Source organism: Globicephala melas, chromosome 2 (genome assembly GCF_963455315.2).
Source record: "Globicephala melas chromosome 2, mGloMel1.2, whole genome shotgun sequence".
NCBI classification, from domain to species: Eukaryota; Metazoa; Chordata; class Mammalia; order Artiodactyla; family Delphinidae; genus Globicephala; species Globicephala melas.
Window position 1 is genome coordinate 74862517 of NC_083315.2, and position 21546 is coordinate 74884062.

The 21546-nt window shown below is 36.6% G+C and overlaps 1 protein-coding gene across 1 annotated transcript in view; it reads left to right on the forward strand.

The window, feature by feature from the left end:
* Positions 1–20780, forward strand: part of ADAM10 (ADAM metallopeptidase domain 10) — a 110521-nt gene extending 89741 nt beyond the window's left edge. The window contains exons 11-16 of the mRNA XM_030878818.2: positions 3906–4056; positions 4862–5045; positions 5958–6066; positions 6538–6758; positions 16647–16773; positions 18538–20780. Of these exons, the coding sequence (XP_030734678.1) occupies positions 3906–4056; positions 4862–5045; positions 5958–6066; positions 6538–6758; positions 16647–16773; positions 18538–18632 (887 nt within the window). The 3' untranslated portion in view covers positions 18633–20780. The remainder of the gene's footprint in view (positions 1–3905; positions 4057–4861; positions 5046–5957; positions 6067–6537; positions 6759–16646; positions 16774–18537) is intronic.
* Positions 20781–21546: the final 766 nt, after the last annotated feature.

Here is a 21546-nt window from a genome sequence, read left to right on the forward strand (position 1 = left end):
CATATTTGGGGCTTCCCTGGTGGCGCAGTGGTTGAGAGTCCGCCTGCCAATGCAGGGGACACGGGTTCGTGCCCCGGTCCGGGAAGATCCCACATGCCGCGGAGCGGCTGGGCCCGTGAGCCATGGCCGCTGAGCCTGTGCGTCCGGAGCCTGTGCTCCGCAACGGGAAAGGCCACAACAGTGAGAGGCCCGCATACTGCAAAAAAAAAAAAAGAGCATATTTGTCTTTCTCTGTCTGACGTCACTTAATATGATAATCTCTAGGTCTATCCATGTTGCTGCAAATGGCATTATTTCGTTCTTTTTTATGGCTGAGTAATATTCCATTGTGTGTTAGTGTGTGTGTGTGTGTGTGTGTGTGTGTATACACACCACATCTTCTTTATCCATTCATCTGCTAATGGACATTTAGGTTGTTTATATGTCTTGGCTCTTGTAAATAGTGCTGCAGTGAACATTGGGGTTGCATGTATCGTTTTGAATGAGAGTTTTCTCCAGATATATGCCCTGGAATGGGATTGCAGGATCATATGGCTTTAGTTTTTAAGGAATCTCCATAGTGTTCTCCATAGTGGCTGCACCACTTTACATTCCTACCAAGAGTGTAGGAGGATTCTTTTTTCTCTGTACCCTCTCCAGCACTTATTATTTGTAGACTTTTTAATGATGGCCATTCTGACTGCTGTGAGGTGATACCTCATTGTAGTTTTGATTTGTATTTCTCTAATAATTAGCAATATTAAGCATCTTTTCATGTGCCTGTTGGCTATCTGTATGTCTTCTTTGGAGAAATGTCTGTTTAGGTCTTCTGCCCGTTTTTTGATTGGGTTGTTTGTGGGGTTTTTTGACATTAAGCTGTATGAGCTGTTTATATTTTGGAAATTAAACACCTTGTTAGTAGCATTGTTTGCAAATATTTTCTCCCACTCTGCGGGTTATCTTTTCGTTTTGTTTATGGTTTCCTTTGCTGTGCAAAAGCTATTAAGTTTAATTAGGTCCCATTGGTTTATTTTTGTTTTTATTTCCATTACTCTAGGAGACAGATCCAAAAAAATACTGCTGCAATTTATGTCAAAGAGTGTTCTGCCTATGTTTTCCTCTAGGAGTTTTGTAGTATCTATTCTTATATTTACGTTTTAATCCATTTTGAGTTTATTTTTGTATGTGGAATTAGAGAATGTTCTAATTTCATTCCTTTACATGTATCTGTCCACTTTTCCCAGTACTACTTTTTGAAGAGACAGTCTTTTCTCCATTGTATATTCTTGTTTCCTTTGTCGTAGATTAACTGACCATAAGTGCATGGGTTTATTTCTGGGTTTTCTATCCTGTCCCATTGACCTATATGTCTATTTTTGTGCCAGTACCATACTGTTTTGATTACTGTAGCTTTGTAGTATAGACAAATACCAGAGAAAGACAAATATCATATGATATCACTTGTATGTGGAATCTAAAAAAAGGATACAAATAAACTTATTTACAAAACAGAAATGGACTTACAAACACATAAAACGAACTTACGGTTACCAAAGGGGTTAGCAGGGACGAGGGCATGGGGAGTAGATGAATTAGGAGTTTGAGATTGACATATACACACTGCTATGTATAAAATAGGTAAACAACAAGGACCTACTGTATAGCACAGGGAACTATACTCAATATCTTGTAAGAACCTATAATAGAAAAGATTCTGGAAAAGAAATATTTACATAGATATATGTATGTATAACTGAATCACTTTGTTGTACACTTGAAACTGACAACACATTGTAAAATATCTATACTTCAATTTTAAAAAAAGAAAGAAAGAAATAACATTTACATAAGATAGAAAAAAATGAGCATATTGCTTTTTAGTATTATGGGAAGGAAATTTGTTTCTTAAATTACCATGAAATATGTACGTATTATAATTTTGGTATTTAAACAGCCCCTTTTCCTTGTATTTAAGCTGTTAGCAAATAGCTGATTTGAAGTAATATTTTTGTATGAGACGAAAACTAACGTGTAGTAAATATTGCATGAATGGTTTTCTGACTTCTGTTGTTTTTCCTTTTCTCCTAAATTACGTCACATGAATTATAAAATGATTATTGCTAGACTAGAAAAATCATTATTATTTACTTAGTATATATTTGCATGTGCATGCTTCTAGCTTTTGAGAACAAAAGAGATGCTATAAAATGAAAGAGAGAGGGAATTCCCTGTCAGTCCAGTGGTTAGGACTCGGCACTTTCATTGCCATGGTCCTGGGTTCAATCCCTGGTTGGGGAACTGAGATCCCACAAGCCTCGTGGCATGGCCAAGAAAAAGAAGAAGGAAAGAGTGAGATGGAGCTTCAGTTACCTCTAAAATTTCCTTTAATGTTTGATGTGGTCAAGGATAAGAATGAAGTTTCTGAGTATAAAGCTAGGCTTTCTAGAATATTTTTGATTCAGACGTGCATTGTTTTAGGTTCCTGTGCTTGAGATATGTTCCCTTCCACTCACTCAGTTCTCAGTTTGAAGGCTGTGCTACAACTGTTTTCCACATTGATTTGGTATAACAGAAAGAAAAGAGCACCAGATTTTAGATCTAGAAGACCTGGGTTTAGACTGTGTTTTGTCCATAGTGGGGCATATGGTTTCCAGCAAGTCACAGACTCTGTGAAAGTTAGTTTTCTTTTCTCTAAAATGAAGACATTTGATTCTTTTTATTTCCCTGCAGATACTGAAATTCAGTGATTTTATGTTCTTACTAAGAGTAGCATTCTTGTTCCAATTTTAAACTTCACTGGCAAAATCAAAGAATTTTTAAAAAGAGCCTAAAAATCTTTCTGAAATTATTCACTATGCTTAGACCAGACAGCCTAACCTTAATGAACTAAGATTTGACCCAATATTGTTAGACTCTGGAAATACAAAATGTGTAAATAATACATGGTTCTTCCCTTAAGGAGCTTGGTCTAGCTGACAAGCAAAACTAATGTACATTACAAAAAGAATTTACTAATTGACCAGGATACAGTCAGCCAAATAGAATGTGGGAAATTCCATAAAATAAAATGACCCAATTTCTTTAACAATAGTGTAAAAATAAAAAGAGGAGAGGGAATCTGTTACATATTAAAAGAACTTAAGATACATGTCAACCAAAAGCAACCATGGGGAGAGGGGTTGGGGGAAGCTTGTGTGAAACTTGGTTCAAATAAACTAGTGTAAAGAGGTAATTGAAGAAAATTGAACATGAATTGGCTATTAGATGCTATTAAGCATACTGTTAAGTTTTTTAGATGTGTAATGGTATTATGGTTAGATTTTAAAAAGAAAGAACTCCTTATCTGTTAGATTCATCTTGGGATATTTGTTAAGAGCAGCTGAATATGTTAGATGGAGTTGTTTACAGCATATTGTTGAAGTTGCTAAAGCTAAGTGATTGGTACATGGGAGTTCACTATACTTATTCTTTTACTACTTCTGTGTATGTTTGAAATTTTCTAACAGAAAAGGTTTAATTTTTTTCTGCTTGATGAAACACTGACTTACTTTGTACTTATGTGCTAAAAATATAAATAGTACAGTCATTGTTCAGTAAAGCTCAGTGTGGCATGGCCTAAATAGAATGCTACCACTTCTGTGAGGGACCTTAGAAGGGAGCATCAGGTCAAATTCCCTCATTGTACAGCTTAAGAAACTGAGGCCTCAAAAAAGGGAAGTGACTTGCCTAAGGCCACATTGCTAGTTAGTGACCAAGCCACTGTTATAATTAGATCTCCTAATTTCCAGATTCCTAGTTTGTTCTACTTTTCTTATTCTTCGAAATTTTCCTTTCTCCTTTTGTTCTGCGGCTTTAAAGAGTTTATAAATTTTAAATAAAATTAATGTTACATATAATGCTTACTTTGTCTTATTTATTTTCTTCAGAATCTGGCCAACCTATTTGTGGAAATGGAATGGTAGAGCAAGGTGAAGAATGTGATTGCGGCTATAGTGACCAGTGTAAAGACGAGTGCTGCTATGATGCAAACCAACCGGAAGGGAAAAAATGCAAGCTGAAACCTGGAAAGCAATGCAGGTACCTTGCTAATTCCAGTAGTGTTAATGTTCCTGGGAAGTCACCTGAAGGCAGTTATGTCAGATTTCAAACTGAGATTAGGAGATGTATGTGGTTTTGGAACTTTGTTATTTGTTGTTGGTTTATTTTCTGGAGTAGTAGTATTTAGGGCACCTGTTGTTGGCAGATTGAACTACTTGTAATTGCAGTTTGTGTGGTGGGTGTTAAAAAAGGACATGCAAAGGACACTCAATAAAATACATATTATTTAATGCCTAACTTTAAAAATGTGACTTTTGTCAGTAGTTTTAGAATCTTAACTTTAAATATTTAGATAGTATGGATTCCATACACTCCTGTAACTTAGTTGTCATATAATTTTATTTCACTTGCCAAATTATTTTGGTAGTGATAGATATAAGCAGTAGAATATTGTTTGTGCAGTACTTTTAAAATGGATGTTCTGTGTATCCTAGTTTGATTTTAGTGTATAAATGTGAGAAAAGTTGATAAATTGACTAATGTGTATCTATGAAAAACAATGATGACTTGCCTAATATTTAATCCATTTTCTATTATAACCTTTTACTATAGGCAAATAGAATAGAATAAGAAAGCTCAATATAGTATGCCTTCATTTTAAAAACAAGATTCTTAATCACTTTTCTGCACTTAATAGAATGTTGAAATTTAATAGCCTCTTATTCCAATAAGACTTGTTTAACAGTAACATACTTAGCATTTATGATTTAAAAATTAGGACTGTATCTATATGTATAGGAAATATCCTAGTGATTTTCTTTACTCACCTCAATCTTTCTTCTAGTCCAAGTCAAGGTCCCTGTTGCACAGCACAGTGTGCATTCAAGTCAAAAACTGAGAAGTGTCGGGATGATTCAGACTGTGCAAAAGAAGGAATATGTAATGGCATCACAGCTCTCTGCCCAGCATCTGATCCTAAACCAAACTTTACAGACTGTAATAGGCATACACAAGTGTGCATTAATGGGGTAAGCATTTGATTTGTATGTTGTTTATTTAGTTTTATGAAACCTTTTTCAGGATAATTGTTTGTTGCCACTTAAAGCCGCATAAAGTAATTAATCTCGGTCCCTATCTATTTCCTCACAAAGCTGTGAATGCATTATGTGGCATAAGTGCCTGGTGGCATTTGATTAGTTATTGACTTGTCTTTCATCTTTCTACTGCATGCGTTTGATACTCTCTAGAGAAAAATAGTTATGTAACTAGGCATGTAACTTTGTATTTCTTTTAAGTTTTATAAATTAACATTTTAATACTCTAAAAGAACTCTCAGTTATTTCCTCTGAATGTGAAGCCTTTAAAGCTTTCTTGGCTAAATAATCACTTTCCTCTACATGAGGAAAATTTCATTTTTCTCTCCTTATAAAGGAGCCATAATAACCAACATAAAGTCGATGCTCATCTAATCTCCTTCTCTGTTTTTGTTTGGTCTAGACTTTTAAGTTACCATTTCTTTAAAGATTTACTATCTTATTTGCACTTACTTTTTTTTTTTTTTGTGGTACACGGCCCTCTCACTGTTGTGGCTTCTCCCGTTGTGGAGCACAGGCTCCGGACGCGCAGGCTCAGCAGCCATGGCTCACGGGCCCAGCCACTCCGCAGCATGTGGGATCTTCCCAGACCGGGGCACGAACCCTTGTCTCCTGCATCGGCAGGCAGACTCTCAACCACTGCGCCACCAGGGAAGCCCCTGCACTTACTCTTTTTAAGATGTGTTTATACCATCCATTTCTGATACTAATCTATGCTTCCCCCCCGCCCCCCGACTTGTATTTCTACTTAATTATTTTAGCGTTGGAGGTGTTTCTGTCTGCTATTGTCAACAAGAGGTTTGACTGTATAGGGATTAAATAATTGGTCTTTTATTTTTCTTTCAGCAATGTGCAGGTTCTATCTGTGAGAAATATGGCTTGGAGGAGTGCACCTGTGCCAGCTCTGATGGCAAAGATGATAAGGAATTATGCCATGTCTGCTGTATGAAGAAGAGTAAGGCTTTTAAAATGCAAGAGTATAAAATCTGTTTCAAAAACCTTATTTTCTCCTAAATTTTAAGTGTTAAACTTTGATATACAGTTGGGACATAATTTCCAGCTGAACTGATCCTCTTGAGAAATTTTAAAATGTAGTATAGAATTGTGTTTCTAGTATTATGGTCCCTACAGTGTTTTTAAAATGATAAACTAGATAAAACCTGCCAGCGTTTTTACAATAATTAATATAAATACCGTTAGAAGGATTTAAAGCCATTGTAGGCACTAAGTCAGGAGTTACTGGTTGTTTGTTTATGCTGTAATATTTAAGGTGAATTACCAGTGTTGTTATCTAGTCTAACTAATGAAAGTCTATATAACATGTCATGGTGATGATTTTAGGCAGTTTCTTCCTTTCCTCCCTCTCTCCCGAGCTAGCCTGATAGGAAATCTGATCTTCAACTTATATTTGACACTTCTTTTGCAGTGGAGCCATCAACTTGTGCCAGTACAGGGTCTGTGCAATGGAGCAAGTACTTCCTTGGTCGAACCATCACCCTGCAACCTGGATCCCCATGCAATGATTTTAGAGGCTACTGTGATGTTTTCATGCGGTGCAGATTAGTAGATGCTGATGGTCCTCTAGCTAGGCTTAAAAAAGCAATTTTCAGTCCAGAGCTCTATGAAAACATTGCTGAATGGATTGTGGTAAGTATAGTTTTTATTTATAAAGAAACCTTATCTTAAAATGATTTGATCATAATTTTACTTGGTTAGAGGTCACCCCTGTTATGAGAAAATCACTTCTTTTCTGTTTATACTGGAGTTATAGTTGACCCTTGAACAACATGGGTTGAACTGCATGGGTCTACTTATAAGCAGATCTTTTTCAATAGTAAATACTACAGTAGTACACAGTGTGGAGTTGGTTGAATCTGCCGGTGTGGAGGAACCATGGATATAGAGAACTTTGGAGGTGGTTGGCTAACTATGATTAACCCGCCACGTTCAAGGGTCAACTGTATTTTATCTGAAGAGTGATTTTTAGGGCTTCCCTGGTGGCGCAGCGGTTGAGAGTCCGCCTGCCAATGCAGGGGACACGGGTTCGTGCCCCGGTCCGGGAGGATCCCGCATGCCGTGGAGTGGCTGGGCCCGTGAGCCATGGCCGCTGAGCCTGTGCGTCTGGAGCCTGTGCTCCACAGTGGGAGAGGCCACAGCGGTGAGAGGCCTGTGTACCGCAAAAAAAAAAAACACCTAAAGGTGCCTTCTGGCACTATGGTAAAGTGAAAAGGGTACAGGCTTGGAATTACACGAGGATTCAGATCATCCTTCTGACGTTTGATAATTCTGTGACTTCAGGCAGCTTACATTTCTTGGCTCCCTTACTTCCCTGTTTTCAACTCAAATCCAGTTCTTATTTTCTTTTTTTCTGATCATCTCTAATAAGAAAAAGTTGAGATCTAGTATACTTGTCTACTATGGGAAACAGTGTGTTCAAAGAAAAAAATCTGATAATTGGAATCTCAGAGTTATGTTCTGCTGAGTTTATGTTGTTGTGCCAGATGTTGTAGGTTTTCTAGATAGTAAATCATATCATCTAAAAATAATATTTTTTCACTTTTCTCCATTATGTTTAATTTTGATTCATTTTATTTACAATTTCAAAAACTCATTCCTATTTTAAAATATTTAATAGAAATGATCTTTTTAGTTAAAGTGTTTTTAAAACCTTTTTTCATATTTTAGATTTGAGGATTTTGTGAAATACTTCTTACAATGAATTTTAGCAATGTGAAGTCTTGTGCTCTGGAACTGATTAATCAGGCACTTTTAGATTTATGCAGATTTGCCTTAAATGGGTATAGAACACTGTTATTTTAAATCAGTGTTGACATTCACATGCCACCCTTTCAAATAGCATGGTCCATAATGCCGGAAGAGTACCGTTAGGCTGTTGCTGCATTTGTGGGCATTAATCAGATCAAACAGTAAGATAAACAACAGCCACTTCCTTACAAGTTATTTGTCTCATTTGTGTTACTTGCAGAGTTCACCTGCATAGCAGAGTTCATTTTGTTACACTGGTCTTTCATCATGTATAAGGAAAGTGTCCTTCTAGTTAGTAATGTAGGTTATTAGTTTGCTCTGGTAAGAAGCTGTGAAAGGGATGATGGGTTAGTTTCACTGACTTTCCTTTCCATTGGTACCTGGTGGCTCTTTTATCTCCTTTCCACAGTATACTATGGAATCTTTTTTCCTCATGAGGGTAGAGTGGGAAGAACCTTAACAGTTTAATAGTTCAGGACGTGAGTTACTGACTGCTATAGGCACCATGGAAATGATGTAATAAAGACTTTTACTTTCTTTTCCGGGGAAAAGTTGTTTTTGACAGTAATGTTTGAATGTAGGCTGAATGCCTACTGTGTGTCTCGCCAGGAGATAATGATAAACATCCTTTGGATTTATCAAGGGGTCACCTAGTTCTTGAAAAGTTGGAGAGCATTCACCAGTAAATCTGTTAAGACCCTGTACCACTGTCTCCTTTTCATTAAATGGGTACATTGGTAATTCTTTTTCATTTTCTTCCATAGTTACTGATGTGTTCACATTTTTTGCACCTTTTGTGTTAGGTTTGACATAGGAAACCACCTTTGACCTTGATTTTTTCCAAATCTATCACTGTATTTACCCCACACTTTAAAATAATTGCCTGTTAGTTTGTGGCTTTTTTCTTTTTAATTTGTTCAGTTTTATCAGGAGTTCATCTTTTTATTATTATTTTGACAAGAGTCAACTATGTTTCTCATTTTTTAATTAATGTCTTCTCTCTTATTTTGCTGTAATTTTATGAACCTAGATAAGTATCTGGTGTTCTTTATGAAAGATTTAGAGTAGTGTTTCCAAGTGCTTCACAGAACACTAGATCCATAGGTTTGGTGGTCAAATGAATCTGGACAATATTGCATACTATAGTCCCCTCTTAGAGATTTGTGATAATATTGTGAGAAGCCCCACGATAAAAAATCTTTTTAACTTCATTTTCCAAACTTACCTGACCTTTATTCATATTGTACATGAGAATTACCTAAGGGCTTAGACCAATTAAGTCAGAATCTCTGGGGATGGAGTATAAAGTGTTTGGGTCATTTCAAAGCTCCCAACTCTCAATTCTGATGATCAACTGGGATTGAGAACCAACCATTCATGTAGAACAGGGGTTGGCAAACTATGGCTCATGAGCCAGATTTAGCCCACTGCCTATTTTTGTATGGCTTACAGCTAAGAATGGTTTCACGTATATAAGTAGTTGAAAAAAATCAAAATAATATTCTTCTGGGGACTTCCCTGGTGTTGCAGTGGTTAAGAATCCTCCTGCCAATGCAGGGGACATGGGTTCGAGCCCTGGTCCTGGAAGAGCCCACATGCAGCGGAGCAACTAAGCCAGTGCACCACAACTACTGAAGCCTGCACGCCTAGAGCCGGTGCTCCGCAATTAGAGAAGCCACTGCAATGAGAAGCCCATGCACTGCAACAAAGTGTAGCCCCCCGCTTGCCGCAACTAGGGAAAGTCTGCGCATAGCAACGAAGACCCAACGCAGCCAAAAATAAATAAATAAAATAAATTTATTTTTTTAAAAAAAGAATATTACCCGTAACGGAACTAATGGCCATAATTAATTTAAAAAATATATATTCTTCTGAAAATTATATGAAATTCAAATTTCAGTGTCCATAAGTAGTGATTTATCAGAACATGGCCATGGCTATTCAGTTATATATTGCTTATGGCTGCTTTTGCACTTTGAATAGTTGTAGCAGAGACTGCTTGGCCCCATAAAGCCTAAAATATTTGTCTGGCCTTTGATAGGAAGTTTCTGCCAAGCCCTAATCTAGACCAGTGGATCTCAAAGTGTGGTCCCCTGACCAGCAGCATCAGCAGCACCTGGGAACTTGATAAAAATGCAAATGATCAGGTCCCACGTGGACCCCTGAGTCGGTATGTGATGGTGCATGCTAAAGTTTGGGAACCATTTTTACAGTCTCTGCAGTGTAATGACTCCTTTTTAAAAGACTTGTAACAGAAATTTTCTACTTTGTCTTCCTGCTGTGTTGAAAATGGAAGGTGGTTGTGGACCTCCAGAGTCCTTTGTTGCCTAGTAGAATAGGCCTCATAGATATCACTACCGAAACTTGAACAACAAAGATGCAGTATTGTCACAGGGCTTAGCATATGGTAAGGAGTCAGTATGTGTTTGCTAGATGAATGAAGCAGATAACTGTGTCATAACTTATATGGAAAAGAAAAAATCATACATATTATCCTAACTTTGAAGTTGTAATGTTTTCAGGTATCTCTCAGTGGTATTTTAACCTGCTTGCCCAGGCTAAGTATAAAGTAACAAGAAGATTAGTAGCCAGTTGCTTTCGAGAGGGGTGGTGCGTGGAGTGTTGAAGGATAAAAGAACATTTAGTCAGAGTCCAGACAATGGTATCTTCTGAAGGATGAAGGGACGCTTTCTGCCCCTGCAGGATGGCATAATCAGTATCCTGACAAGGGACTGTGGGTCCCACATGGTCTTGTGACTACCCGGAAGTCTAGAGCGTGTTTGCTGTGACTGAGAGTTGTTATCACTGGAAATTCACCAAAAGGATTATATGATTTAACTTTTTCTAGAGATCTTTAAAACCAGCTAAGATTATCTTATGTCTGAAGAGACTTGATGGCTTGTCTTGCCCCTTCCCCCTCACAGTTTTTTGAGTGAAACCTGTTTTATTGTTTTGTTAGCCTATAGGTCCTTTTTGTTTATTTAGATTATTAAATAAAAAACTATTGTAATTAGAACATAATAAATTAGACTGGCAAATTTTGACCTTTCATTTTTGTCATTTTTACTTAATTTTTCTACTTTGTGTTCTTTTGGCCATATAAGTGGATGTATTGAACATCATCTATCTGTTTTTTATGTAGAATTATTTTCTCAGACTTGATTTAGTACTTGTTAACTTCTAAGCTGTTTTTTAAACTTGGATGTCTTTGTCTCTTAAGTTTCACTTAACACCCTTGTATCTATGAAAGACAAGAGCTTGACTCGTAATTTACATTCATTAAATGCCTGTTGAATGAATGACAGCTCTCTTTTATTTCAGACTCTTAACAGGTGGACAAACTGTGATCTCTTTTCTGAGATGAAACACATATATTGCACTTATTAGCCTGGTTGGTATTCTTTTTCCAGATTTTATAGTATATGAGAAAACATGTGATTTAGCATTTACCACTCTCTGATAATTCTCTCTTGAAGGGGGCATTTAAAAAAATCTTCTCTACCAAAGGTGACCATACTTACTAACACTCTCAAATGCACTATTGTTTTGTTTAGTTTTTCCTTGCTATCTTCTATCCACTGCGATATTCTATTTCTGAGAGCTACTATCATTGTCACGAAAACATCTCAGCTTTGGGCTTTTGAGGTATATAGTTACCTGGAAGATTTCAGAGGAAAACCAGGAACACTGCTAGAAGGGACTGGAAATTCTCAAGGACCTGGGTGCCACATTTTCGTAAATATCTTTTGATCTCAGCTGGGACTCGGTCCTTTTGACCTTTGTTTTCTACGAAGTTATAACCACTGTTAAATTCAGGCTTCCTCTCTCCAGTCTGCTTTTGTTACTGCCATACTACTTGCATCTCTATTTAAAACTGTATAGGTACTGAAAAACTGGTATTAGAAGAGGTGTCAAACCATAATTTTTTATGTCCTCTGTTGTAAGAACCTTTTGCATTATTTGTGCGTGCGTGCAATCTAGATATAATAAATGTGCAATCTAGATATAATAAATAAATATTATAAATGAGAAGTGTTTCTCTAAGTCAGTATTTGGAGTAATGACTCACGTGTAATAACTAGTCCAACAGGTACTTTTTGGTAGAGTATATACTGAGTTTATAGAATATAAATTCAAAAAGCTTGCAGTCCAGTTTGGGATAGAGAGGGTAAGCACATAGAAACATATTTTCAGTTCTGCATCATGTTTTCACAGGAAATAGGAGAACCTATTTGGACAAGGCTTCTTTAAGGATGTGATAGCAAAGCTAAGTTCTTAAGGACTAGTAAGTAGAGGGACAGGTGGATGTTTTGTTAAGAGAGAGCAGCTGAAATAGTCACAGACATAAGAAATATTTTAAATAAAAATTTTTTTCACTTTTATCCTTTTGAAAAGTGTGATTATCCTTTTTTTTTTTTTAATTGACAAAGTAATATGTTGAAAAGTAAGCCGCCTTTTTTCCCTGGAGCCCAGTCCTCTCAAGACGAGTTTCTTATATATTTTTCAGAAACTGTATTTTTACAAGAAAATATATTTTAAAAAGACAAGTGGAATCATATACTTACTGGGCCGCAGTTCATTGTGTGCTCTGTTTTTTTATCTCTGTCCCACTTAATGATTTATCTTGGAGATCTTTGGTGGGAAGCTTTTTTTTTTTTTTTTTAATTTATGGCTGCGTTGGGTCTTCGTTTCTGTGTGAGGGCTTTCTCCAGTTGCGGCGAGCGGGGGCCACTCTTCATCGCGGTGCGCGGGCCTCTCCCTATCGCGGCCTCTCTTGTTGCGGAGCACAGTCTCCAGACGCGCAGGCTCAGTAGTTGTGGCGCACAGGTCTAGTTGCTCCGCGGCATGTGGGATCTTCCCAGACCAGGGCTCGAACCAGCGTCCCCTGCATCGGCAGGCAGATTCTCAACCACTGCGCCACCAGGGAAGCCCGGTGGGAAGCTTTTGAAGAACGGTTTTACATAGAGGAATGACATAGTTCTGTGTTTTAAGTAGTTGTAACACTGATGACCATGTGGAAGACTAGAAGGAAGGAAATGTGTTCGAGAATATAGTGAACGTCAGGAATGGAAGGGCATCTCCCATAACAGAACTAGCCCACCAGCCTGAAGGTAGTAGGAAGACCCTTGACCCTTTGTGCTTATAAAATGGATCACATTAGAGGTGATACTGCCTTTCCAGAGGGTATTTGGAAATTACCAGTAGTTGCCAGAGTAACTGAGGGACTCTACTGGCATTTGATGGATGAGGGCCATGTATGCTAAACTTCCTACATTGCTCAAAATGGTCCTGTACCACAATGCCAGCATATCTACACTGAGTAAGAAGCACTCATCTGCATCCTAGTCATGGGCATGCTTGTTTAAAATGCAGTTCCCTGGGCCCTCCACCAGAACACTGAATTGTAAGTAATGTTTTACTGGAACACAACCACGTTCACCTGTGTTGTGTCTTATCTATGGCTGCTTTTGTACTACAGTGGCAGAAATGAATTGTTTTGACCAGGACCATATGGCCCACAAAGCCTAAAATGTTAGTTGTTGGGCTCTTTATAGAAAAAGTCTGCTGACCCTTGGTAGAGACCAGTAGTTCTCAGTCTTGACTGCATAGTGGAATCATGTGGCAGCTTTAACAAAACTGCTGATGTCAGGATCCCACCCCCACCCTACTGGAGCCTGGGATTTCGTCCAGGTATCTGAGTTTCCAGGCGATTCTAATGTGTAGCCGAGGTTGAGAACCACTGGTATAGAGCAGGAAGAGTACTTGTAGCAGTACAAGCTGGTGATTTTGGTTCTTAATGATTTTACTGGGTCAGAGTGTCAGAGTTGCAGACAGGAAAGGTAGGAGAAGGTCTTAACTTCATTGAATGCCACATTTAAAAGGCCTCTGGAACTTGTCATGCTTGGAACATGACAAAAGCTGTGCATATAGTTCTGCATGTGACAGTAGGCAGAAATGAAGAGAGGAATCAGCCAGCACTTGAGTTGACAGACTGAGGACAGGACTTAAACCCTGCCTTTTTTTTGATAAATAGCAGGTCTGTTATTTGAGGATGAATAAAACAGGAAAAACAACAGGAGCCTGTGGGAAATTTATTTAACAAGGGAAAGGGAATATTAACCTAAAGACTCACAGGGAAGAGCAGTGCTCTGAAAATTATTTTCTACAGAAACCAAAAGAAAGTTTTAGAAAACTATCTGGCAATCTCAGTAGGATGCAAGAAATGGCTTCTGAAAAGCAGATTGTAAGCTGTGGTTTCCAAGCCAGATTCAGCCCGGCAAATGTGTCTTGTATGGTCTACCTGTTGTTTTTAGAAATTTTGAATGAGTTGTTAGCATTTAAAAACAGATTTCATGTAAAAATTCAGATTTGTAGCTTCTCTTTAAAGATAAATCTTTCGGCAGTAAGGCTGACTTGCATCACCCCTTGCTCTCTCCTTTCTTGAACACTTCATTCCTAAAGGCAATTAGGTGAGGCCAAGCAAGGCATCCATGCCTGGTGAGGGGAGCTGTACTGGCACAGGGCAGGGTGCCCTTTGAACCCTGTGGAGGGGTGACTGGCTTGTGATGTCAGAGTACAAGTATTGTGAGGAGGGTGTCTGCTTAGGAGGGCCAGTTTTTAAAGGAACTAGGGCTCCTTGGAGAAATGACTGATTCCAGTGCTGGGGCAGGGAAAGAACAAGATGAACCTGTAACTCCTTGTGCCAACTGAAGTGCTCAAAGAATGGTGAGGACATGCCCAAAAGACACAATAATGATAGTAATGGATTATAACCCATTAAGGAAAATAGGAAATCATGAGGGAATAAATAAATTTAAAGTTTTATGAAGAATAAAATATTTATATAGTTCTAAATTATGTCCGTACAAAATACTCATTGACTACAAAAGAGAAGAGTATCTTTTTGGTAAAGTTTGGCAGTTAACACCTTGGTCAAGTGATCCAGTTAACGTCCTTAGTAATGAGATCAAAGTCATGTGTCACCTGGTTGGATGCAATGAGAAGAATACAGCATCACTTCTGAGATATTCTTACTAAAGATGTATGACCTGAATCTAATAATAAAGAAACATCTGAGAAACCCCAATTGAGGGACATTCCAATGCAAAATAACTGACCTGTAATCTTCAAAAGTGTCAAGTTATATAAACTAAGGGAAGACTGTGGATTGTTTCCAGATTGCGGGGGACTAAAGAAACACAGCTGGTAAATGCAGCACAGTTCTGAATCGGATGGCATTGGGACATATGGCAAAACTTGAATGAGGAGGTCTGAGGATTAAATGGTAGTGATGTAACAATGCCAATTTCCTGATTTTGTTATGATTATCTAGGAAAACCCCCTTAATATCTAGGAAATCCCCCTTAAGTTGCAGGAACTATATGCTGAATTGTTCAAGTGTAACAGGACATCATGGTAGCAGTTTACTCTCAGATGGTTCCAGAATTTACAAACTTCTTTGTCCTGTACTTGGAACTTTTCTAAAAGTTTGGGATTCTTTCAAAATTAAATTGATATGTTTATATATATATATGTGAAAGGCTTTATGCACACACGGGGAAGGTGGCTTGGGGTATTTTACCACAACATTCATTTTTATTTCCGCTTCTGTTTCTTTAATTATATTGTCACTGCTGGATAAAGAAAACAGTATAGAAGTAGTAGACTGCTGGTTTTAAGGCCCCAGATCCGAGAAGCGCTTCTTAAATGGGAGTTTTATTGGCAATAATTAGCAATAACTATATATGTATTATAACAATCTGCGTAAGCCAATATAAGGTTCACAGTTTTCTAGTTGTTACTATTTTGTATGATGTTTATTAGTACATGCTATCTTAAGACAAAAATTGAATATTTTGAATTGCAAAATAGACTTAAATTTATTAAGAATGGCAACAGTAATTTTTCTATAAATAAGATTATGTCAGTAGTTTTTGAAGGTTTTTTGTTTGGCTAATTGATTTAATTTGACTTAAGTTGGAAATGAAATTTTTTAGTACCTTCTTAGAGATAAACTTTACCTGCTTCTAGAATGTGTGTATCCTTCCACTTTTCATATTAAAGAAGACAGTTAACCTTTAAATAAGTGAGTATATATGTAATAGATATTTTATATATATATATATATATATAAAATGAGAACTAAGATACATTGTATAGGAATAATTTAATAACAGTAGTCTGGGACTCAAGTTCCAAATGAAATAGAGAAACAGGAAAGAGGGGTCTCAAAAAAGATAGAATTTCAGTCTTAGCTTTGATGATTAGAAAAAAATATAGGTTAAAGAATATTTTAAAAATCTATCTAGTAGAATTTAAAGCAAGTTATATACCTTCTAAGTCACTGGATAGTATAAAAAGCAAAGTCTGTAAGAGTAACAGGTAAAAGAAGGGAAGGAAGTATTTAAATCAGAAAATATTTAGTAACATGGGAAAATGCAATATAAACTATATGCAGGATGACCCCAGTTTTGCACGTGTGTTTTTCTGAGTATGACAAACATAGTTATATAGAAAAGAGACTGAAATGAAAATAAGATTTAGTGGTTTCCTCTAGGAAGTGAAATTATGGGTGATTTTTGTTTTCACCTTTGTACTTTTTATTTAGAGATTAACATATATGTGCTTTTACATGATATCTACAACTCCCAATGAACAGATGTTCTTTAAAAATTAAAATGTAATGTATCCTATTGTATATTTTATATAATGTAAAATACTCTAAAATATTTTATAGTTTTTTCAGTGGAAAAATCTGTTTATTTCTAGGCTTATTGGTGGGCAGTATTACTTATGGGAATTGCCCTGATCATGTTAATGGCCGGTTTTATTAAGATATGCAGTGTTCATACTCCAAGTAGTAATCCAAAGTTGCCTCCTCCTAAACCTCTTCCAGGTAAGACAATTTGAGCAATATTTTTATTATTCAGAACCATTTAGCAAGTAGAACTGAATTATAAATGAGTCTTCAGTAACTAATATATAATACTTTCTCCTTGAGAATGGGATTATTGGCTGAATTATGTAGTTGATTTTTAAGTGTGTGTTTTTTTGTTGTTTTTTTTTAATCAACCCAGTCTAGCTTATGGCTGCCGATTTAATGCTAATATATCCTTTTAAAAAAATGCTAATATATCCTTTGCTAATGCTAATATATCCTTTAAAAGAAGATCCAAAAATCTTCCCTTTTTGGTTTTATTATGATAGACTACTTCTAAATGATTGTTCTTTCTATTCTAATAGCTATGCTTCAGTTATGGTTTTTAACGTTCGTGCTCTTGAAATATTTTCTGGCACGTAAAGTCATTTTCCCTAGGGATGATGCTTATGGGGAAATACAAGTTCCAGTCTGTGGGAGAGTCGTGGTGTAGAGGCTTCAGTCACCAAACAACCATAGTTATTCTCCGTCTCTGAAAACAACTCCTAAGTCTCCACCACCCTTTACCTCTCAGGGAGACAGGGCTGGGAGGAGATACCCTCTTTAGACGAGGGGATTTGGAGAAGGAGGGTAAGGAAGCGACTGCTGTGGGTTGTTTAGGCCCCCACCTGTCTCTCCCACCCCCTCTCCAAGGTAGGTGTCGCTTCCACGCTCCCCTCAGGACACCTGCGAAGTAGGTGTGGGACAACACTGTCCCAAGGCCCGAGGTAAATGGCAGTAGTTCCCTCTCCTGCCCCCCACTCATTTCTCATTGAAGCCTCTTGCCTCAGGCCAAATCCACTGCCCTACACAAAGTTGTTTAAAGCTAGGGGTTTCTTATAATTTTCTCCATTTTCCCTCAGTTGTTCCCCTATATTTACCTATCTTAAGGCAAGAGAGGTCAGTGGTCATGCTGGGACAGTATCTTGGTGGGAATCAAAGGAAATTTGATTTTGATGTCATTGCTTTTTGTAAATTAGCAAGTTAGCACTCTGGAACTGATGTCAGTTTCTTAGGGATTTCCAAGGGCCAAGTGACACTTTTTAGATACATTACCAATTATGGCCTCATTTAATGATGCAATTCTTTTAATTTCATTTTAAGGATTTTCCAGCTCTTAACTGTTGTTTATTGAATGCTCTCAAAAACTGTTGAGCACTTTTTCGTGAATTATCATATAATCCTCACAACAGACTATCTGAGTTAGTTATTATCCCTATTGTACAGACTTGTTAGTCATCTGAGTTTCAGAGAGGCTAAGTCATTTGCTCGAAGACACCCAGCAATTTCTTCCTCATGGAGTCTATCCTCAGACCCATATTAATCTAATAGTTGTAGCTGTTAAGCACTTGAAATGTGGCTAGTCTCAATTGAGATGTATTGTAAATATAAAATACATACAGACTCTGAAGACTTAGTATTTAAAAAATGAAATATTTCATTAATGATTCTTTATATTGATTACATCTTGAAATGATAGTATTTTGACTATATTGGGTTAAATGAAATAAAAATATTATTAAAATTATTTTACCTGTTTCTCTAACATTTTTCACTGTGGTTACCAGAAAATAGAAACTTACATATACGGCTCATATTATATTTGTTTTGGACAATGCTGATCTAGAACCTTTTTTCCTTTCCCCCCTTTTTTTTTTTTTTTTTTTACTGAAATGGCAGCTTTGTTTTTAAAGATTAAAAAGCTCATGGTAAATCTCTCTTGCTTTTGTTTGTGACGCACAGGCACTTTAAAGAGGAGGAGACCTCCCCAGCCCATTCAGCAACCCCAGCGTCAGAGGCCCCGGGAGAGTTATCAGATGGGACACATGAGACGTTAACTCAGCTTTTGCCTTGGTTCTTCCTAGTGCCTACAATGGGAAAACTTCACTCCAAAGAGAAACCTATTAAATCATCATCCCCAAACTAAACCCTCACAAATAACAGTTGAAGAAAAAAATGGCAAGAGATCATGTCCTCAGATCAGGTGGAATTACTTAAATTTTAAAGCCTGAAAATTCCAATTTGGGGGTGGGATGTGAAAAAGGAACCCAATTTTCTTATGGACAGATATTTTTAACCTAATGGCACAAAGTCTTAGAATATTATTATGTGCCCCGTGTTCCCTGTTCTTCGTTGCTGCATTTTCTTCACTTGCAGGCAAACTTGGCTCTCGATAAACTTTTATCACAAATTGAAATATATATATTTTTTTCAACTGCCAATCAAGGCTAGGAGGCTCGACCACCTCAACATTGGAGACATCACTTGCCAATGTACATACCTTGTTATATGCAGACATGTATTTCTTACGTACACTGTACTCCTGTGTGCAATTGTAAACAGAAATTGCAATATGGATGTTTCTTTGTATTATAAAATTTTTCCGCTCTTAATGAAAAATTACTGTTTAATTGACATACTCAGGATAACAGAGAATGGTGGTATTCAGTGGTCCAGGATTCTGTAATGCTTTACACAGGCAGTTTTGAAACGAGAATCAGTTTACCTTTTCCTTGTGATGGAGTTGGTTCTGATATTCATTTTGTTTTATCAAATGGCTGCTAAGAGCACAAGAGTGACGATGCTGAAGAACACAGTTAAGTGCAAACTGGACATATGCAGCATACTACTACTTCAGGCTAAGTTCTTTATGTAAATGTCTGATTTCCACTTACTTATTTTAAACTTTCTAATTCAATTCCATTTTTGAAGTGATAGGTGAAGTTTTATTCATGTTTGGTAGCAGTTATGTCAGTGAAATGATTCTTTTTATTTGCAGCCTCTTATTTGTATGCTAATTATGTTTTGGTTTTGTCTGATACAGAAAAGAAAAGCTGTGTCTCTATTTTATCAAAATATTTGAACAGCGTTTTCAGCATATCATCACTGATCATTGGTAACCACTAAAGAAGAGTGATTTGCTCAACCAGTAGTTAAAATTGTAGCTAGGCCTTCTGACACTTTTTTTCCCTAAAATGTTTTAACTGCAATGAAGGTGAAACAGCACAATGTCCCATTCCAAATTTATTTTTTAAACAGGTGTAAATAATTGGCTTTTTAAAGAAAGAAGGCAAAAGCATTTAATGTATTAACAGGCTTATTGCTATGCAGGAATGGAAGGGGGCATTACAAAAAAACTTTAAGCTTGTGACATATTTATTGCTTCTTGTTTTCCAGCTATATCACTTAAATTAGAAGTAAACAGCTATGATTTTCCTGGCTTCACATAGGAGGCAGATTTAGGGAAAGTTGAAAAGATTTGTGTTTGGCTTTTTTTCTTTTTTCTTTTTTTCTTAAGAGTATAAGGTTTACACAATCATTCTCATAATGTGACGCAAGCCAGCAAGGCCAAAAATGCTAGAGAAAATAATGGGATCTCTTCCTTGTAAACTTGTACAGTATGTGGTGACTTTTTTCAAAATACAGCTTTTTGTACATGATTTAGAGACGAATTTTGTACATGAAACCCCAGATAGACTATAAATAATTCTAAACAAACAGGTAGGTAGATATATATGTAATTGCTTTTAAATCATTTAAATGCCTTTGTTTTCAGACTGTGCAAAGGTTGGAAGTGGGTTTGCATTTCTAAAATGGTGACTTTTACTCTGCAAGAGTTATTAGTAACTTCTTGAGTGTGGTAGACTTTGGAACATGTACATTTTTTGCTTGTAATGTTATCCTGTGGTAGGGTTTTGGCAGGTACATACTGCCCCATTTTATTTTGAGTCTAAGTTAAATGTTTTCTGAAAAGAGATGCGTGCACTGAACTCTTTCCACTGCAAATCAAGATGTGGTAAAACAAAAGGATCAAGACAAATGAGATCTAATACTACTGTCAGTTTAATGTCCACTGTGTTTTATACAGTATCTTTTTGTTCACTTTGGAAATTTTTACTAAAAATTGCAAAAAATAAAGTATTGTGCAAAGATGTAAGGTTTTTTGAAACTTGAAATGCATTAATAAATAGACTTGATGAAATCGTCTTGAAGGTTTCCTACTCTTTGAGCTCTGAGAACTATCAAAAGAAGCTTCCGGCAAGGCAGCTTGTCCTTACTAAACGAAAGAGATTGTTAAGCAGAAAGGATGGTCTCTTCCCACACAAGTACAGATATCTTTATTCCTAATTAAGACTTCATGTAAAAATTTTATTATTAGATATCTCTTTCTACACACAATGAACATTTGAAAAACAGTCTCAACTGCTTTACATTATTTCTAATCAATATTCAAAGTGCTTAAACGTATCTGTCTTAGCAGAAGAGCTGAGTCATTTTGGAAACTGGTCTCATATATATTTTGCAAAGTTTTGAATGCTAAGTACCTCATTTATTTTAAAAGTCTAGTTTGATGATAAGTGTATTTAAAAAATTTGAGCCACGTTTCCCTGCTTTGTCAAATTCACAGCAAATAAGAAGAGACTTGATATTTCAGTCTTACCTAGAAAAAGAATTGTAAGCCCAGAGTGGTGCCCTGCACAGAACAATCTGCCCCAAACCCAAGTTACTTAGTTATTTATTAAATATATTGAGGCCAGCTTAAATAAGTAGTATTTGTTAAATGAGTAAAAATATGCAATACTTTTTAGTTACTTTAATTTAGAAACCTCAAAATGTATATTATGTTTAGTTATGTTTGTTTATGAAACCATCAGTATTGATTCAGATGATTGCAAATTTATTATTTTTACTTACAATTGAATATTTAAATTTTGTTTAGATTAAATCAGCAATAGAATAAATTATTACAGT